General features: G+C 42.9%; 1 protein-coding gene across 1 annotated transcript; it reads left to right on the top strand.

Annotated features, from left to right (window-relative positions):
- The first annotated feature begins 4,097 nt into the window (after positions 1-4,097).
- LOC115364444 (G protein-activated inward rectifier potassium channel 1-like) lies at positions 4,098-16,591 on the top strand. The gene is made up of 3 exons (XM_030059015.1): positions 4,098-5,114; positions 11,919-12,135; positions 15,473-16,591. Exons 1-3 carry the CDS (start codon positions 4,449-4,451, stop codon positions 16,135-16,137), a joined length of 1,548 nt encoding a protein of 515 aa, XP_029914875.1. The 5' UTR covers positions 4,098-4,448; the 3' UTR covers positions 16,138-16,591.
- The last annotated feature ends 5,436 nt before the right edge of the window (positions 16,592-22,027 follow it).

Below are 22,027 nucleotides of genomic sequence, written 5' to 3'. Positions count from 1 at the left end.
TCACGTGACATACGTAGATGGTTATCAATTCTAGCTCCTCATCAATAATTCAGAGTGCATGGGATTTCTTTGCTCGCCCTCTCTGCTGCCCTGAATCCATCCCAACCTGACAAACCAGATACACAAATTTGTATGTGCATGCATATCCAATTTCATTCCTCATCTGTTAATGGAAGCCAAGAGACGTGGGCAAATGAGAGCCAAGGTTCAGTCGTCGACCTTGCTGTGGCTGGCTTGGTCTCCCCTTATTGGAAAAGCTAAATAACAGATGGCCATCCTATTATGCTCTAATCTTTAATTGTCAATAGAATCACAGCCATATACGAGCAGTTCATTTAGACATTCCTCATTCCCCAAAATTACATGTAAAATAATGTAAGGCACTGATATTTATTGCTTGATTGTTCAGTGGCATAAATTATGAGTCAAAATCCTTCCACTGAGGTGCACAGCTTTACTGCCATTGGTTCGAGTTGATTTGGTCTAATAGCTCTGGGGGAGGTGGATGGGGTAGCTCGGCTGGCAGCTCATTGCTTTGGTCCTTGCTGTTAATTAAGAGAGTGAACTGTCTGTGCCCATGCACCTTGTCCCACCAGCATGGCCTATCTGACAACAGCCTTGAGTTCAGACTCTTATCTTTGCAAATAAAAATTGGAGATTTGGTTCCACTTTGGTTCCATGTGTCAAGAGGCTCATATTTAGTCTTTTCATATAAGCATGGAACTTGCTGGATTACAGGGAAGACTTTGAACAAGCCCTCTGGTCTTCTTTCCTCTCTTATACTCTTAATACTGTTTCTTGCTGTGGTCGTTTGTCATTTTATCATAAAGCATCAAACTCTAAACTAAACTTAAACTTAACTAAACTAAAAAAGGACGCATATGTAAGGAGAATAAAGTAGAGAACTTGCTGAAGACTGACAAGAGATCAGATATGGAGAAAATTAGCAGACTGTAATGAATAATAATCTGCCAGTGCATGCAAATCCAAATATACCAAGTATATACAAGACACTTTTCAAAGGTATATGGTTATTTAATGACAGACTATGCGGTTTCAAAGGAGTGGAGGATGGTATGAAGCGATAAAGAATGATGAATAACACTCAGTTTTCAAAAGAACAGAACTTAGAAATGCCTCAGGAGTTCAGGACAACTCTTTTACCCCATCATAACCCAAAATATAAGAGCATTTTTGGTGCACATTTGACATCAAAACATTAAATTCAAGAGAGACATTTAAAAGTGTTGCATTAATTTTATGGGTTATTAGTTTTGGCATCAGCCCGAGGGTTTTTATCTTTCCTCCGTCTTATTCTTAACATCAATGCATAAATTTGTAGAATAATCTACCTACAATACCTTGATGGGAATAATTTAACTCATTTTCAAAGAGACATGCAGGCTCACCGGATGAATTCAAATGTATAATCAGCATGTGACATAGATGAACCACAGGTCAGCTCCATGTCGTGATTTCATTTTGTCTCAAATGCCCCCACGCCCGACCCCCCACCCCTCTGAAAACAGTGAAATGTCAGCAGCACCAACAGTAGCAGCTCATTTCAACACTGCAAATAACAGCGGTGTGCACTGAGAGCATAATGCAGCATTGCCATTCCCATATAACCACTCGTGCAGCCTTTTTTGTTATTAGAAAACAATTTAAATAATATGCTTTGATGGGGCCCCTTGCTGATCGTGCATGGGGGGAATTTTAATTTGAAATGGCCAGAAAATGCCACACTGCACCTGTGATTTACATCAACACCCTGTCTCTCTCACTCTCTTTCTCAGTCTCTTTCCCTCACACTACATTTGCTCAACACATTATTTCTTATTGATGCTTTTCATCCTGCATTAATATTGCCTTTCAAGATGTTGGATTAGTTTACGCCTTGTACTTAGAATGTAATTTCTTTGTTTGCATCAGCTTTCTAACTCCTATTTGAGTGGGTCCATCTTCCAGTATCAGTGAAGTGTAATAGCACTTTCATTTCGTCAGATTATCAAGTGATGAGATAAATCCTCATTTACTGTATGAGACATTCAAAAATGACCAGAGGTAACTCTAACATCTAATGCTGATTGTGAAAAATCCTCCAGTCCTTTCTCGTCCTCTGTGCCTCAAGCTGCTGCAGCCTTGGAAGCCATCCTCTTACTTTAAGCACTGTCTGCTCAGGTCTTATCTTTAAGACACCACAAGAACATTTTGCTATTCAAGTGACTGATAGCTGTTGGAAGTATCCAAGCCAGTGGCTGTAAAAACAGTTTTATTATTGTGACAATTCATTAGTTTCTTCTGCTCTGTTGCCATATTCCCCCAGGATGGGTAATTTCACACAAATGAAAGCTAAACTTTACACCGCATAGGCTGGTGATAGAAAATGTAACGTCCTCTAAGGCCAAAATAACTTTCTGCGTAAAAGGCATAAAAATTGAACTTTTATGACAAGATACTATCATCGTTATCAAGTTTATGGATATAGATTTGATAAGTGAGCTGCCTAATTGCTAATGAATAAGGCAAGTCCTTCTCTATTCTTATCTTTTTCAAAAGCCGTAATCTATTTAAGCTTAAACAAGAAATAAAAATCTTGGAAAACTCATATTGATACCATCATCACACACTGATATCATCTTTCTTGGGTTTTTACACTAAGTTTGCTGCATTCTAGTAGAAAATGTACCCCTGTTCATTGCAAGTCATATTATCTGCTGGGCTAATGTGTGTGGCCTCAAAGTTAAAGAGATTGTTGACTGCTGTGGTCTCCTTGAGCAAGTCACTGATTCCTTCCCTCCTGCAGTGACGCCGCTCTGTTGGGGACCCTGACCTCTGACCTCCCTGGATGGGGCACAAATGAATTGGGATCAATAAAGTATCACATTAACATTACCGTGATGTCACCTTTTCACTTCAGAAGACTACTATGGAAGGAAAGCAGAGATGAAGTTGGAGGACAAAGTCTTACAACACTGTAACCATATTTCAAGGCTACAAATCCGCAGTGCACCCTTTTAAACTGCAGCAAACATGGACACTATGGCTTTATTAATATAGTCTGCCTGAAACTCTACTGAGAGACTGATGTTGTATTGGTTAGTAAGGCCGAAGCTTGCATACAATGCAGGCCTTTGTGTGTTGTTGATTGAAACGGGGCTAAAAGAGTGCCAAGGTCGAACCGTCCCCTCTCAGGCTGGTCTTTGAGAAGATGTCAGTCTGGAAGAGCCTCTAATGGAATGGCAATATTTAAATCAATAAGAGGGCTTCATGTGAAAGAAGAGAAGGCAAAGGCATGAGGTCAGGCTTAAAATGGACAAAGTCTCATATGGTGCTTGATATTAGTTCAGTATAAAGCATTGAAAAGAGAGTGGCTTCATACTACGCTCTTATAAAAAGTATTTAAAAATCAGTTTAGTGCGTTTTTCTATTATTATCATTATTAAGTATTTCACCAACCTGGTACAGTTACAAGCCAGTTAAAATGTGCCCCTAATCAAATGAAGTTCAGCATGTAATGGGCCCCCTATTCTAAGTCCTCTTCAATGCACATAACTGCTCCATCCAGTAGATGGCGGAGACTAACATGAAACGCCAAACTGTATCCTGCACCTCATCATTTAAGATCTCTGCATGACTATCCAAGCTATTAATCCAAAATAATATGGGCGAGATAACGAATTTGGGGGGGAAATTATATCATATTGAATTATATTGGATTCAATATCGAGACTGACTTATTGACCAACATTATTTAAAACTGAAGAACCCATTTTGCTTTACACGCACACCACTCTCACAAACTCTCTCTCTCTCTCTCTCTCTCTCTCTCTCTCTCTCTCACACACACACACACACACACACGCACGCACGCACGCACGCACGCACGCACACACACACACACACACACACACACACACAGCTTGCTGCTTTACTATTCTCCCCTCCTCCCTCCCTCTCTCCATCCCTCCCCCAAGATCTCTCCCTCACACACGCATGCACACACCTCCTTTTTTATTAAAAAAAAAAAAAAAAATCTTTTACAGCCCACCAGAAGCTGTGAATGGCAGACAGCTCCTCGTATTCTCCTCATTCGCTCCAGTGGCGAGCATCAGGCCAGTATCTGCAGCTGGAGACTGAGAGGAGCGCACCACCACTTGGGTCATCTCAGCGACTTGATCTATTGATGTCGCGCTGCACTGATCCACACTATAACTAGAGGAATGGTGGACATTTTTATAATAAAAGGAAAATAGCTGTGCTGTTAAAATACTGACATACCCGTGCGTTATTTTAGTTCGAGGATTCACATCCGTGCGCACTGAAGTGGCCATGGCGCGTTTTACGCACTGCAGATAACCAGTCTTTTTGGGGCTCAAACAAACAGAAAGATGGATTAAAACAACAAGTAGTTTACCCTTTACTTCGGGAGAGCTCGGGTCAAGCAAATGGCTGCACTTCGGAGAAAATTTGGCGAGGACTACCAAGTGGTAAATACAAACCGGGCAACCACTTTTTCTGCGCCGGTGAAGAAGAAACGCCAGCGCTTCGTGGAGAAGAATGGTCGCTGCAATGTGCAGCACGGGAACCTCGGCGGAGAGACGAGCAGATACCTCTCCGACCTTTTCACCACTTTGGTGGACCTTAAGTGGCGATGGAACCTGCTCATCTTTATCCTAACTTATACGATCGCATGGTTGGTCATGGCATCTATGTGGTGGATCATCGCCTACATCAGAGGAGACCTAAATCATGGCCACGACTCGTCCTATACTCCCTGCGTGGCCAATGTTTACAACTTCCCCTCAGCTTTCCTATTTTTCATCGAAACCGAGGCAACGATCGGCTACGGCTACCGGTACATCACAGAGAAGTGCCCGGAGGGGATCATTCTCTTCCTGTTCCAGTCGCTTCTGGGCTCCATAGTAGACGCCTTTCTCATCGGCTGCATGTTCATAAAAATGTCCCAGCCCAAGAAGCGCGCAGAGACGCTCATGTTCAGCCAGGACGCAGTGATTTCTCAGCGAGACGGGAAACTGTGCCTCATGTTCCGTGTGGGAAACCTGCGCAACAGCCACATGGTGTCCGCTCAAATCAGGTGCAAACTCATAAAGGTAAGGCAGTCAAGCGCCAGATGAGCTTTGCGTCACTGTGCTGTTTAATTAAACACCATAAACTAATCTATGAGGGCCATTCCCTACTAAAACACTGAAGTGGAAGCTGTAAGAGAGCAATTAAAGTTGCACATTGTTAAGCAGAAATCCCTATATGTGCATCCTGGGTATAACTAATAAAGATATATAATAACAGAATGGCCGTATGATTCAGATTGGAAGTGAAAACAAAATAATTACCCTATATATCCTGTTAAAAGACTCACTGTTGCTACAATAGGCAGCAGCAGCATCACCTCTCAGCAGTGTGGAAACCTTTCAGGACCACAGTGTCATATGTTGTATGCAAATTGTGGCAGCCTAGCGAAATGGAAAAACCAACAGTTTCTTTTTGCACAGAGAGTCTGGCCGTTTGCATCATGGAAGTGCTGTTATACCCCCAGCTCCTCTCATCCAAAAGGTTAAACCCACGATCAAAAGGGACAGTTGCATATTGCACAGCAAAGATCTGAAATAATCTTCTTTATTTGAAGCTTAATTGTAAGCAGGTCCCACTACACAATATGTGCCTTGTTAAACAAAACAAGGCTTAAGATAGTATTACCATAATCCCTCAGCAGTGGGATTGTGCAGCTGAGTGGCAGCCAGGCGCATCTCAGACCACGGAGATAAGAAAGTAAAGGGAGTTGTGGTCTTTTTGAGGTGTGAGGCAGCAGAGGAACACCGTGTTCAGCATCAGTCCTCCTTCAGCCGGTGACATTTGGAGAGCCAGGCGGTTTAACTCCAGGTCACGGGTGTGGATCAGCAAGTGGCAGAGACGTAGCTTTTCTCAGGATGTGGTGTGACAGCTCAACCTCAAAGCATGAAAGTCAGGGAATCAGTGGTGGAGGAGTTTCACATACAAGAACAGATTACCCGAGTCAGATCAACAGCACTCCTGGGATGCGCTCTGCTTGGAAACATAAAAGGTATTAATGGCAACCATAAAGAGGCATCGTTTTCCCTCTTTTCTTAAGGGTATAGTTTCCTCTCCCCTTTCTTGGAGTATAAAATGTGTTTTAAAGCATTATGTTTGAGTAAGGCTTCCAAAAACTCTATACAGGGCTTTTGAAAGGAAAATAACATAATTAAATACAAGCTATCCCTTGGGCTTCCAGATGGCTTGGTAGACAAAGATGCACCCTAAGTAATCACAATGTTGTAGGTTTGAATCTTGTTGTGGGTCTTGAATCAAACATTCATACAAATGGTGTCTGGCCCCTCATTTAACTGACTGTAATCCCAGAGCTCCTTTTAGCCACTTCTATGCTCAATGTGCAAAATGGGCTTTAAAGAAGATAAACAGCATCAGCAAGGTGCTTGGAGCTTGTTTATGTCTGTGTTCCCCTTCACACTTCGACGTAGGCACAGCACATCGAGCCGAGCGGCGGTCAGCTTAATGATGCATGCAGGCGGAGAGAGGGAGGAGGGGAAAGAGGACTAAGTTATTCCATAGTCACAGGCACAGACCCAGTAAACAACCCCGTAGGCACAAAGTACAATCACACACGTCTACGCCGAGTTCCCTTGTCTCTCCTGGAAGACTTAGCCTCAAACTCACAGACTCACTCACTACAACTGTCTGATGCACCTGTGACACCAGAAGGGCACCGGGGCTCTCCACAACAGTCCTTCTGGTTACTCATGCTGATAAAACTGAATGATAGGATCATCTTGTAGCAATGACATGCACAGAAAATGTTGTCATTTTGACAAAACAGAAGCCGAGTAGCATTGGGATAGAGAGAGCAGAAGTAACATCACAAAATATTTGAGGTGCAGGCGTTTTCTGGTGCTGGAGAGATGTGTTTTTACTTTTCCGCCGGGACAAAAAAAGGAATAGGAACATCATAAATCCAAGACCTCCTCAACAACCCCACACTGTTTTTTTTTTTTCTTTTTCTTTTTCTTTTTTTTAACACTCCTTCTGTCTGTGAGAGATACAATGGATACAGTACCCAGTGTGTGCTGTTTTTTGCCCAGGGCTTTATGGCCTAGTCTTTTTCTTCTGCTTCAAAGGGTCTCTTACCGACACATTTTTTGGAGCAGCTTTTGTAAAGGTGGGCAAAAATAATACAAAAAATAAAGTATCTCTACTTGAGAAATGCAGAAGCACTGGTTGAACTTGAACATATCCACCTATAACAGGGTATGCACATCATATATGATGGCTAAAAATAAATCCATAAAGGAACTTACAGTTTAGGCTCAATGCTTCCAATGCAGTTCTTATAGGGAGATGTTGGTGGTGCTGTTGAATTGCAACCCTCTCTGAGTCATGGCTCGTCATTTAAGATACACAACTGTCATCTGTACATGGATGCTGACAGAAGAAATCTTTTAACTGTGCAATGTGTGTGTGTGTGTGTTCAGGTTTTTGTATTGTGTGTATGTAGCAGTGACAGATGCTTTTACAAAGCCGTCTGTGAGAGAAAGAGAGTATGGGAAGGAGCTGTCTGACATGACTTGTGTCCTTTTGGAAGGCTTTGCTTCTGCATCCCCTCATCTTTTTATCGATCTGCCAATCACACAGCCTCTCATTTCACCAGAACCACACACTTAACACCTTATAGCCCCCACAACTTGTACCTGTCGTCACACACACCTCCACGAATCAAAACCAGTACTTCCGGCAGCATCCCAATAGTAATATTTTGTCTGAAAGTTATGTAATTTTGGAGGATTGTGAAGGCATTGAGAGAATCCGGGCATGCTATCTTGGAAACAGCTTAGTTTCCCGCTGCTGTGTTTGCATGTCAGTAAACCAGCGCTTTGCTCAATTGTCGTGTTTGATTACTGGAAGACAGCAGACAGCAGGAGGAAGGGAGAGGCAGACCAATGGGAGCTGTCATTCAGAGTCACACCATAAGCTGTCGAAAGGCAGCCTTGCAGGGCATTGCTGGCAGCCTCAGAGGGCATCCTGGTGGAACAGCCTTGCCGAAAACATGACACTGGCATGACTGGAGGGGGGGAAGCTAGTGAGAAAGGGAGAGTGACGGGATTGACAGTGTGATGGTGGGGTAAAATGGAGAGGACAGAAAAGAGAATCAGCAAAATAGACTTTTTCTTCGTTTGTGGGCGGACTTGATGTACTAGCCACTAGCACCAGAATTGATTTCCATTTGTTTTTCTAATTGGAATAGAGATGCAATTATATTCTGCATTTCTGGAGCAACACAGGGTGAGAGGATCATCTTGGAGGCATTAATGAGGGAGCAACTTGAGAACCTGGAGAATCTGAAGTGCTCTTCTCTGCTTTGTGCTTGGTATCGGAGAATATATAGAGTGTGTATAGGTGTATAGGGCACATCTGTGTTAAGAGTGTGTGTGCAAACTCGCTCATGCATGCTCACAAACACGCAAGCACTCATGGATGCCACATAAACATATGCAAATATGCAGGCTCACCATACACCTTTAAGTTTTGGTTTTTCCCTTACAGTTTGAGCTGTGCAAGGTGGGCTATTATTTTTTGTGTCACTGCGAGTCAAGAGAGGTTAGAGACCTCATAAGTTAAAAAAAAGAAAAAGAATAATGATCTTTAAAAAAAAAAAAAACAGCACTACACCTTCAGACACCTTATCGAAGCTGCCTGACAGTAAACCCATATGAGAATGTCATATAATTTACATCAGCCAGGTAGAAACTGGAGGCAACACTGTCACAAAAAAGCCCATTTTGAGGCCAAGAAATTTGTCACAGCAGCCATTTCTGCCCACTCCTGCCAGGGTCAGTAGGAATCACATTGATAATTAAAAGCTGGTTCTTGGCAGAAAACAGAGCCAGAGTTGCAGTGACACAAAATACATGTCAGACACCAATTTTCACCTGGTTTACCTTAACTTGTGGAAGCACCGCCGACCTGTCTACTTTTTCCTCACTGTGAACCAGAGGTCAGCTCACTCACCTAATCAGTCTGCCCTTGCCTGTCTCCTGCTCACCTCCTCTCTTACTCAGCCCCGTGATTGATGAAGGATTGGGAGAGAATAGGCATGGAGCTGACCAGGCCTGCTTAGCGCCAATCAATTTCATTTAGCACCTGTCCTCATCCATGAGCATCACTCACCGCCTTGACAAACTACCTTTCGTAAGCACAAAAAAACTCACATCGCCTTTCCACCGGTAATGAGTGGAAAGGCAATGTGAGATGGCTTGGGTGAGTATAGTGAGCTCAAAGTCTGTATCGGTGGAATCTTGAGTGGAAATCGCAACCCCCCTATCTGTTTGCGCGTTCATCCAAGAGTTGTTTTTTAACGGTGCACTTTGGCTTACTGTGTACTCGAAAACATCGTGCAGAATCAATGAATAACAAAGTACCTGTCAGGGGTTTGTTAGAACTCGGGAAGAAGAATCTAGCTGTTTGTTTGTTTTTCGGAGCTGAGCATCACATGTACAGAGAAAAACAGCCAACAAACAAGGCTCCCTGAATCGTTGTGCAGGAAGAAGCGTAGGAGAGCGCCGTCGGGGCTTGTGTAAGAATCTTTGCATGTCGTTGTTTGCATACAGTCATCCATCTTTTTAATCTTAAGCGACAAAGACAGGGAGTGAAAAGTGGGATTGCCCCGAGCCATCGTGGGATAACCCACACGGAGGAGCGATACCGCGCAGCATTCACCGGTCTGAGAGCACCTGACGAGCCAACAATGCCCCCTCTCCACACAAAAGCCGTTTTGTAACATAAATCCAAATGAGCGTCTCATTGATATTCGCAGGAGATATAAATAGGCCGTAATGTTTTCTGGCAATGCAAAGGCTGTTTACTCACACTTCATTCACAGTTTGCGTCTCGGACGGGTAAGCTGCAGGGCAATGTCACGGGGAGGTCAGGATAAAATTGGGCTTTGAACAGACCGGTAGCAGCAGTACAGGTCAGACTGGAGGCGAGAGAGAGAGGGAGGGAGGGGGGTTTAACCCATGTAAACACCTTTTTTGTTTAATTTAGTTTAGCTACCCTCTTAGGCTGACATAAATCATAATTTAAATCTTAATTTAAAAAAAAGACATATATATTACATAATATAGTAAGTATTCCAATAAACATTTTGTTGATGAATAGAAGTTGATATGATGGCCTGCACCAGCATTACAATCCAGCACCAAAATGAAGGTTTTGTGAAACAGGTTGCATGAGAATAGAGTGTTTTGATCACCAAGTGGAGGTAGCTGTTCATCAGCCTACAACAACAGGCACATCTGGACCACAGTGTGAGTCAGTAAAAAGGTTGGAAGAGGGAAAAGTCTTTGTGGGAATGATGTGTTGGGATATTTTGGGATTTTATAAAAATATCTGGAAATGGCAGCAGGGCTTACAGAGGCGGGGCGAGGTTGTGTGTACTTGCATGTGTGTGTGTGTGTGTGTGTGCATGGAGGGGGAGATCAGTGTACAGTTGTGTGTGGTGGTTGTGGTGGTGGAGGAGAGAAGAGAGGTGAGATATGTGTGTGTGTGGGTGGCTGGTGGCTGACACATCCCAATTACCAGAGTTTTAAGTGAAACTCTGTGTAGGAACCCACAAAGAGAACACAGTGCAAAACTCCCTGTTGATATCAAACAGTTGGGCCAAAGAGTTAAAAATGAAACGCAGAAAAATCAACTTCACACTTATCCTTGTCACTTTGTATTCGTTGAAGTTCTGTAGGGCACATATGCACATTGCAGTTGGTTCTTTTAGAGGGAAAAGAAATATTTATGAAACAGGAGTGGAGTCTGACATGGCATCCATGACATCTACCCTACTCTTCATAGTTTGTAATCAGAGGCTTAACAGGAATAATCTTCACAGTTTAAGGTCATAAAAGTTTCAACCAAAACCAATTTTGGAACAGCTAGGCCTATTTTCAGCTGGGGTGATCCTGATTATTCCTTGAAGATTTTAAGTGAAACATCATAAATAAATTGTGTAAGAAGACTACAAGACTAATTTCTAAGAGGATTGATATTGAAATCACAAAAACAAAGAGCAGGATAATTGCTTTGAATTCCCAATGATACGTTCATCTTGGTCTGTATCTGCATCTGTTGTGAAAAGAAAACAGAAAAGAAGACTTTCTGAGACTTAATAGTAAAGGAAAAAAAAGGTACAATTCTAACAGACAGAAAGAGAAAAAAAGCACTTGGAGTTCAGACGTCCAAGACCTTGCTGCTGCGCCCCACCATCATCTGGGCAATTAAATGCTTCCGCACCAGTTAACACTCCATAGGCAAGTCCTGTCCAAACACTGCAGTCTTCTGCGCCTGCCCGCAAGTCCTCCTGGAAATCAATGTGAAGCACCAAGTCTGTAACTACCGCAAACAAGGCACTGATGAATATTCAAGAGAGAATGGCCTCTGGTGAAAGATAGTTGGAGCGAGACAGACAGGGAAAGCATTGTCTTCCATTTTCTTCATCCCTTTATTCTCCTGCATTAGATAACATGGCATTCCCACCGGGGTGGCACAGAGGTCATTTTTAGAGAACCTTCCCATTAATTTCTTTAGGCTGTCGCTGAAGATATGTGTCCTCCTTCATTAGAGGAAAGGAAGACGAGAGGTGCCAGTGCCAGAACATGCACGAGGAACAACGCAGCTAACAGAGTGTGCTCTCATTTATTGGCGTGAGAGGACTTGATGTGGCTCCAGGCTACTCTAATGTATTCATACTCTAATCTCTCGTCATCGCTGTAGCTCTGTTTAGAGATAACATGCACCTAATCTTCTCTTTCCTCTCTCTTTGTGGTTCTCCCTCTTTATTTTTTTCCCCTTTCCCTCCCTCATATTTTTTTTTTCAGTCTCGTCAGACTCCTGAGGGAGAGTTCCTGCCTCTGGACCAGTGTGAATTGGATGTTGGTTTTGGGACGGGCGCAGACCAGCTCTTCTTGGTCTCCCCTCTCACCATCTGCCATGAAATCAATCCCAAGAGTCCCTTTTTCGACCTGTCCCAGCGCTCTCTCATGAATGAGCAGTTTGAGATTGTAGTTATCCTGGAGGGCATTGTGGAGACCACAGGTGAGGACTCTTGCACTCAGCACCCATGATAATCACAAGCTGTAAGCTCTTTACTCTTATGCCTTTCTTATCCTTTCCACTTTATTTCATTCTAGTTTCTTCATTCTCCTCATCCCCAATCTAAATGGTAATGCATTTATCAATATCAACCCACATTACAATCCTATCTAATGGATACTCGTTACCAAGACCCTGGGAAATCTCATTTCTCTGCCTCCTCCCAATTTTGCACATACAAAGAATGCAGGTGCTGAAAAAGGTGAGAGTGAGAGCAACACATGAGAATGGCTCCCTGATTGAATTATGGGGGATATTTTATTACTGCAGAATTGGTTTTATGTCTACTCTATGCATAATAAAAGCCTGTGGTCATAGATGCGTGTGCCAACGTGATGGATGAGCAGGGGTTTCAGCTGAAGTTCCACTCCATTTTTCAAATGACAAGAGAGAGCAGAGGTAATTCGGAGACAGAGTGTGAGATGTGGGATACAGCCTCCACTGTAACTACACTACACTGGGCTGCTGCGAGCAACAACACTGTACTGTTTCACATTTAGCAGAGAGATACTTCCTCTTGACTTCCAGGCTTACATATACAAATAAACCCATCCATGCTGGGATCCTTTCCTGCTTTTCCCATTCAGCCTCTTTTGCTTTCATCTCTGCTTCCCTCCTTCCCTCCTAACCCTTACTTTGCCATTGTCCCAGGAAAACCACAGTGCTGAATAGGCTTAGAGCAGTAGGGAGGGATCAGCAGGGAAGCATAGAGGCAGGCAGGCAGCACAGTCTGTGCTCTGTTGATAATGTCATTAAATCAGGTTGCAGCCAGAAGTTTACTCTCACTGTGCTGTGGCACTCTGAGCTGAGCAGCAATGGCAGAGTCACCAATATATCTACAGGCATACTTACACCAATAAGCATCTCATTAACCCTAGATGATTAAGAGGAACTATTATCCTCTCCATGGAATTGCTGTCAGACCCTAAAATTACATTCTGCTGGTGCTGACACAGCTGTTAGCTTGCCGATTGTCTTGCTGACTGCCCACGATGACATATTCACATATAGTCTGCTCTTTTTAATTCAGTTCTCAGAGGCAACCTTGAACATGTTTCACAAATAAGAACAAAACGCTCAGCAGGAAGAAACTGGCATGGTTTCCTCAACACAAAAGGATCTGGATGCAAGCCTGAGAAACCTAGAGTGGAAATGTCTCTGCCAAATAGGAGGTTTTTCTGTTTGGCTTGAGATTCAGATTCAGCAGATTTACTGAACGTATTCTATCAATTGTCAAGAGAGGCAATTTTTGAAATTCCTTAAAATATAACAGGTTGGTATTGCGAGGGCAGGGTTGAGGAGCAGAACAGAACTCATGGATACCTGACACCACAGGTAACCTTTGAAGATTAATACACAAAAATGTCAAAGATATATTTGTCATCCTCAAATGTATAAAACACACTGATGAGTGTAGTAAAACGCACAGGGCTTGATGTTGCTCTGTATGTTCCCTCTTGGCGACACCATCACTTTACGATATGTAGTAACAATTTTACCACTATGCAGATGATACACACCTATATGTCAGCATTCTTTTGTGTGCATGTGTCTGCATATGTGTGTCCATATGTGTCTGAGTTTCTGCTCCTGCATGTGTATGGATTCCTGGTAAAGTAAAATAGTGGTTAGATTCAAATACAGCCTCACAAAAAAGGTAGCGCATTATGGAAATGTACCATTTAAACAGTGCCAGTGAAGGCTGGCGCCAGGCATTTTACATAAAGCTCTCTTCAGGGACACCCTGCTCTCCTTCTCTGTCTGCCAAGTGTTTGCATAGTTGTTCTGAGGCTTTTATTTTTATGCAAGTGCACTAAACATTTACGGGCTGCTTGAATACCCATATGACGCCTGAATGATGAAACAAATGGTATGCCTGTAAGGCTGTAAACCTGTAAGCTTCTTTTGCACCTGTATTACTGCTATGTTATGCAGACAACAGTAATATATTTGTTATCCTGATGAGAGTGCACTGCTGGAAAACTGTCCCGAACTCACCCTACTTGTTAAAGCCCATCCTTTGGGCTAATTAGCAATAAAAATGACCTTTGTTTAGATGTAGGGCTGTTGAAGGTTTCCTGTGTTTGAAGATGAGATGCTGAGCCTAAAATAGCATCAGGCTATGACATAACACTGAAAGTATCATCCCTCAGAGGGACAGGATCAGACTCCTACTCCACAGCTAACTCCAACCATCCTGCTCAACAAAACAGCTCAGGTTGTAGCAGAACCACTGGCTCAGAAAATGTGTACGTTGAGACCTAAGTGCTTATTGATCGTGAGAGACCCTTGCCACAGATAGAAATGTCAAGGAAATTATTTTGCAAGCGCTGAAGTTAAACAGAAACCTTAACAGGCACGCACCCCAGAGAAGAAGGCACAGGATGCGTGCAAGCATTCATAATCGTCCAGTAAACATTTGTACCAACATTACCAGGCAACCATTCCTTTGCTTCCTAATGAGTTTTCTTACTCTCTTTATGGGCACATAAGTAAACTGACAGGTGTAAAACAAGCACGGCATCTGTTTGTGTGTAATTGTCTCAGAGCTCAGAGGAAAATCAAACCAGTATGCAGAATGCAATCTACACCAGAATTTACAATGACATTCAGAGATGACCCATTCCCAGTTCCTGCCACCTATTTATTGATGTGAGACTGGTGCTAGAGGACTGCTAATTATGCTGATAAGATAGAAACTGGCAATTATCACAGCTAACATAAGGCACACTGATAGCATGGATTATTCACTACTGACCTCTATTAATGGAAAAGGTCTGTCGGGTTTGACTCACTACAAAAACAGAAAAAGCACTGCTGAAACGGCCAGAAAAGACCAGCTCATGAAACCTGACTTTTTCTAATGCTATGTGAAGAGATATTCAAGAGCTTCTATTCGATTCCATTACAGTGCATTAGAGGCAATACGCCTTGAATAAGGAAAGACATAAAGTAGAAATTCTCCTTCTCTCTCGGTAGTGAGAGATACATTAGATGTTTTTATGTGCTGTTTGAGAAATGGCAAAGGTCCTTTCCTTTGGATTTACTGTTGAAACAGTATTTAAATCTTCGGTGCCTGACTAGTAGGAAGGTGAATTGCAAAATAGCATGGGGTAATGATTCTCCAAGCAATGATAAACAGCACAGAGGGAGAAGATAGTGTTACTCTTGTTTTCCCCCTTTCCAGCCCACAATTGATTGGCTGGCACTTAACTGAAAAATACGTTGGACAGATTTAATGTCAGTTAGTAAAAGTTACAATCCTGTCACTCTCTCTTAGGTATGACATGCCAGGCACGGACGTCCTATACTGAGGATGAGGTTTTATGGGGCCATCGTTTCCTGCCTGTCATGTCTCTGGAGGAGGGCTTTTTCAGGGTGGATTACTCCCAGTTCCACAGCACATTCGAGGTGCCCACCCCACCATGCAGTGTCAAGGAGCATGAAGAGAAGACTTCACTGCCCTCCCCGTTATCAACCCCCACCCCTGCGCTTGGCGAGAGCCGTGGAGTGCGCCGAGACCGTGTGTTTTCTGTGGATTGCATCAACACTTCAGAGGAAGGGGGCCGCCATGGGGGAGCTGGAGGTCGACTGCCCAGCAAGCTGCAGAGGATGAGCTCTTCGGGGAAGGAGGATCTGCAGAGGAAAGTGCTGCTGCTCAGCTCCCAGCACTCTGAGAAGGCTTGCAGCACGGGAGACCTGCCCCTCAAGCTTCAGCGCCTCAGCTCCTCTCCTGGCCCTGAGGCAGAGACCCGGCTGCAGCTCAAGGCCCTCAAGGTGGGCTTTGAACCCATGACCCAATCGACTGGAGATCTGTACCAGCACAGCCTGCCGCCGACCCCGGCCCCTGCCCCCGTCCCCATACACAGTCCTCTGCTGTCAGCTGGAAGGAGGCCAGAGGACAACCTGCCGCCGAAGCTGCGGCGGATGAACGCTGACCGCTGAGACTCAGACATTCCCAGATAGACACTGACCACACGCTGACCACACTCCCACTGCCCTCTGACCACAGACAAACAGGAGGTGACATGAATGGAAACACATGCAGAAGTGTACTTTACTATGGGAGACCACAACAGGAAAAGACTGATGGTTTATTGACAATTTATTGATTTTTTCTTTCTTTTTTTTTTTTGGAGACAACATTTACTGAAATTACTGTGATTTTTTGTGTTAAATAGCAAAGACATTCATACAGGCTTTGTGGCACACAACTACACACACACACACTCAAATGTCATCCTCTACTCAAACTTGCATCAAGACCGACCACAAACAATCATTCTGAAACACCCGTGCATGTATACACCAAATTCATTTGTATGCACCACTGCACTTCATAGTTCTTAGATTTAACTAAATATAAATTATATGAACATGATAATAAATGCTGTCTGATCTCTCACTTCCTGGTGTTTTTATTGTTGCTGCTACAGCTAACAGACCGAGAAATAACAATTTTCTGTAATTCATTAATTCATTATGATTGTTAGTGCAACAGCTATTGCTGGTTGTTGGCAAGTATTACAACTATGCAGTACAATGCAATTTTAATAGGCTGTTTTTTAATGACCTAATTTCAGCCCTTGGCAAGTAACACTTCCTGCAGGAACATATTATATATAATTCCTCAGTGAAAAAGCGCATGTAAAAGGTAAAGGATAATGGGTCGCTGAGAGAGAGAGAGAGAGAGAGAGAGAGAGAGAGAGAGAGAAAGGGGGGGAGTGAAAGTCTTTATTGGAGAATGGAGTCTGATTATAGTCAACCCGTTGATCCTAAAAGGGGAGTAAAGAAGTCACTGAAGCGTCTCATCCAACACACACACACACACACACACACACACACACACACACACACCTCTCACACACACATACACACAAATGGATTTTGTGGTCCTCTCTCTCTCTTTATTTTATACATAAGTTGATACATTACATGCAACATTTTTGGACAGCCATTGTGTCAACAGTTCCTGTATTCTTTCGTTCTTTCTTTCTTTCTTTCTTTCAGTCAGGCAACCTCCAAATGCCGCCCAGGTCTTTTGATGCCTCATGAAAATCTGATAGGCTGTGCTGTAGACTAAACAACAGGAAGAAGGAGAGGCAGGTACCACCAGGGTCAGACATGTCACACGTTATGCTGATTAGTCCACATGGAGTGTCCCTTTGTTGTTCAGCTTGAGGTCAGAGTATCAGTGCTATCTACAACACCAAAGCCCTAATTTCACCGACGGAGCAACACAAAGACAGCAAAATCAATGGAAAACAGACATTTTCCCTGCTTGAACTGCAGACTTGGAGAGACCTTCCACCTCTCATTAGGAATCCTTTGCTTCGCCCACCCACTCAAAGCTTACGCAGAGCCCAACATGCTCTGTATCGCTCTAATTTAGCTGCATAAGGAGCCTTGTGCACGGGTCTGCATGTGTGCGTCCTCACTGCTTACTACACACAATGAGTTGTCACTGTGTATGAGCTACCAGGTTATACAACAGTGAATAGAAATAGCTCATTATGAGACAGACAGTGAACCTCAGAGGAAACATCAAAACCATTAGATGTGCTCTGTCTAAATGTTAGGACTAAATTGTTAACAGACTGTACTATTGGTCATTTTATCCATTAAGTGAACTCACATCATTTGTAGCAGCAGGTCTCTTCTTTCACAGCCCCATGATAACACTTAAGCATACACCATAGCTGTGGTCCAGTTTAAGGGCCGCCTCCTTCAAAGGTTGCTTTTAAAGACCTCATACGTCAAAGTTCCTCGACAAAGATGTCCCAGTCCAAATTGTCCTTCCAGTGAGGCCAGAAACACAGCCTTCTTTTAGCAGAGTTTGGTGCATTTGGAGTTTAGCCTTCTTTATCCCCAAATCCATTTTGCACCATTTTGGAAAACTACAGTTGTGGCAGGTTTTGAAAGTAAAAGTGACAAGACTTTACATAAAAATGAAGGTGCAAATTGTTGTTCGTAAACGTTACCCATGGTAAATTAAATGCAGAATTTAAAAAAATAAATTGAACCTTCATACTTCAACTTTCATAGTTTTCATTTTCCAGAGTTAACTACTCTAACTAAAAGTTAAGTAAAGCAGTGATTAAAATGATGATTAAAAGCTTCAAAATTTCAGTTGTATCCATTTGTACTTTGTTGGGGAGTCACTTCAAACGGCTGTTTTGTTTTTTGAGGCTACACTGGAGGCAGAAACGCTTGATGACGCAAAGGGAAACCCACAGTAGACTGTACCAATTACTGACTTGGTCCAAGGCTTTGCCTTTGGTCCTCTAAAGGCCAACTTCGCACATTGTGTCTTTTGAAGGAAGTGGCCTTTAGATTGTAACACAGCTCCGGTTAAATGATAAAAGGTAGTTACTTTTATTCAGAGTCAGAGGACTTACCTTTTATCAGAGTTTCTGCATTCCACTGAGAGTTGGATGCAATACATGCTCACAGTAAATAGCACCAGAAGACAGTAGTAAACACAGAACAGATGGACAGTGCACTGCTCCTTCCAACAGTATGTAAGTAGCCTGTCATATTCGCTTCTGCTCTTCTGTTTTATTGTCTTGTTTAACTGATCTTTGGCCACGTTTATTTTAAAGAGAGCTTGTCAGTAATAAAGGCTCAAACCCACAAAGCTCATGATGACTGCCATCCTGTCTAGTTGATCCTTTCTGTTCACAGGTACTGGGTCTATAATAGTTAGTCTGCAGTTGTAGTCAGAAAAAAAACAGAACAAAACAAAGCATTTTCCATATGTAACGAGGCTTATTTTTAGTATTTCAGGTGAGCAACCGCATATTCATCTGCAGTGCAGTGATTTTTCGCTGTACACAGTCTCCAATCACCCACCACCTTCACTTCCTGTGAAAACAGGGAGAGTATTCCCAGGTAGTTCAAAACACCTACTTTGTTTTTAATCATATATTTCTACAGTTTAAGATAACTTACCATTTAGCTTTGGAGTTGCTCTAAGCTCAGTCTTTCTCACTCTGATATAACGCTAATTGCCATCTATCACTCACAATAGCGTATACTGCAGAGCTGACATGACACCCAGCTGCTGTTTGACACCAACACTGCAGCCTCAGCAGGCCTTATAGCGCACACGGTGGTCCATGTTTGAAAATCTGTCATTAGACACAGAGCCTTTTCCACTCGCTTAAAATGCCAACAAGGAAAACCTCAGCAGCACAATTTTCCTTTGTATTTCAGAGAGTCAGAACCCTGTCTGAGGAGTTTTCAGAGGGAATCAGTCTCAGCTATAATGACCCTGGCACTGATGTCTCCACGGGGTAAAAATACCTGGGATATGAATAGTTAATAATGACGCTTGGCATGGAGAGCAGCTCTCATTAGGAGCCTGTCTGCGCTGTCCTCCAACTCAAACCTGCCCTGGACGCATGAACGTCAGCTCGAAAAACAGAGTTGAAAAAGTTCTAAATGACAAAGAATGGCATCCGTGACATTTTTGTCAAAAAAAAAAAAGTAGAACGCATAAATTTTCCATTCTTTGCCATCACATAGTTAGGATTGTGGATGGGAAATGTTTTGATGTTCAGATTCATTTATAACCAGCAGTGAGTCTTTTCTTTGTACTGCGTTGCACCAACTGTGAATGAATAGCTAATTAGGCCACTAGTGGTGTTTAACAGGGAAGTGTGCCTGGCTGAACTGCCACACTCAGAGGCACACACACCCACACACACAAACACACACACACAGGCATGCACACACAAGCTTATCAAACAGATGCAGCACACGTCAATCAAAAACAAACCCCTTCTTCATTCTACTACAGTCACCACGGCAACCTGAGAGCCTCTGTGCCCTGCAGCGGCGGTGTTAAGCACACATTTGAGATGTTTGTGTGTGTCTGTTTGTGTTAGTGAGAGAGGAAGAGGAGGCGGCAATGCTCATTTTATCCTTCAATCTGCTTAAGTCATGTTGAATGTATGAATCGTATGTCTTATGTCCTCATTTAGCGGCTCCAAATGCAGCATCTGTTGTGTTTGTGTGTGTGTGTGTATGTTGGAGTGTTGGTGTGAGCATATGTGAGTGGGACAGAGGAGGACATCTATGACTGTGCAGATGAGTTGGACTCACTGAACAGTAGACATGAGGCGTCTGTTCTCCAGCACTGATTTATTCCTCTCAATCCACGGAGAATAACCCCCCGCGGAAATTGGGAAAGAGAAAGACAGCGAATAAACAACATCAGTGTAAATCTTCTCGCATAGTGTACGGCGTTTTCATTTCAATTTGTCTCTCTTACAATGGAGAAAACCACCGTCGACATGCTTTGAAAATAATGAATGGCTGACTGCATTGATTTTTCCATGCATACATTATCATAAATCTTTGCCCCCCGGGCGTTTAAAGCCGGCCTACAGCCGCTCTGCGAGTGCGGTGGGGGAATGAATGGCTCATCTCGGAGAAGGTAGGCGCAGTCCAAGGGTCATCTTAGGAGGTCTCTCTTGCTGTTCCACTTAGTCAAAGATCGAAGGACCAATCGATACCTGTTTCACTGCCGCAGCTCAGGCCAGAAGCAGAAGCCGGGATAATCGCATTCCACACTGCAGGGGACTACCTCTGGTGCGAGGTCTCACACCCGCAACACACCCGCAATTCAGAGTGAATTTTGTTGCAAACCCGCCAGAATGACCGCAAATACTCTCACTAGAGATCGATGTTTGTAAGCTCTGTTCATCACGGCCACACACACACACAGCAGGCACCCAAACGCATACGATTGTTGTTATTTTCTCTAAAAAGGAGTTTGTGCTTGCTCTGACAAACAGAAATAAATGTTTCGTTTCAATAATTGCCTCCATGGGGCTTTGGGGCACGTTGCGGTCAGCTGTGTGATCTCTTCCTGGCATGGAGCTGTGAATTTGATAAATATTATGTCATATTTCAAAACTGAAAAAAAAAAAAAAGCTTTGACAGGTTGAAATTCAGCTTGAAATCGAATAAAAAAGCTTTTGCAAGATTGAAAATACATTTTGAAGGCTTGCATAATGTTTTGATACACTGAAAAAAATGAATGTCAGCGAAAGATGAATGATTTTTTGCATGGGTTTTCATTCTTCACAACTTTGCGGCTCTTTTTTTTACAGTTTCTCCAACACATTTTCAGAGTTTCTGATTTGTCGCTGTTCTCCCATGCGTTACTTTGTTCTCCAGGTCTGAAACTTTGTAAATGGTGATCTGAAAACTGGTGCGCATATGGTGGAAAAAAAATGTTTTGAAATGCTGAAATTTGAGTTTCAAAAGAGTGAATCTTTTTTTTCTTTCTTTTTTTTTTGGATCTTTGCGGATGTGCATTTGCACTCGTAGTGCAGACTGTTCTTTCAGAGTTGAGTTTGCAACACCCACTTTTATAAGATCTGCCCACATAGTTTTGAGCTTTACTCCTGATCTCTGATCTACAACTCCATCGTCCAAAAAAAAAAAAAAAAAAAAAAAAAAAAAGAGGAGGGATCTTGGAGACAGGGACATTTGCTCTCTGCTGAAATGCAGTCTAATCACATGTCCTGTTTACTGGGTTAGGTGGGATTGACTGACTTCTCTGCCAGTGACGCTGCTGTTTATCCAAACATGGCCCAGATTATTAGCCTTTATCTGTAATTTATTAGTCAAGATTGTTGTTTTATCTGTTTTTGTCATTTATGTTGTTTTTTTCCCCTTCTTTTTTGATTATCTAAGGCATTTATCTTTGTAACATACAAATTTCAGGGCAGTTCAGGGACAGTTCAGTGGAAAGTGTGTTTTCTTTATGAAATGTCTATCATATGTTCGTCTGGTCATAGTTTTCCATCACGCCACAGAAGTC

Source organism: Myripristis murdjan, chromosome 8, assembly GCF_902150065.1.
Source record: "Myripristis murdjan chromosome 8, fMyrMur1.1, whole genome shotgun sequence".
NCBI classification, from domain to species: Eukaryota; Metazoa; Chordata; class Actinopteri; order Holocentriformes; family Holocentridae; genus Myripristis; species Myripristis murdjan.
Note: the sequence above shows the minus strand (reverse complement) of the source record. Positions and strands in the feature narration are given on the sequence as shown.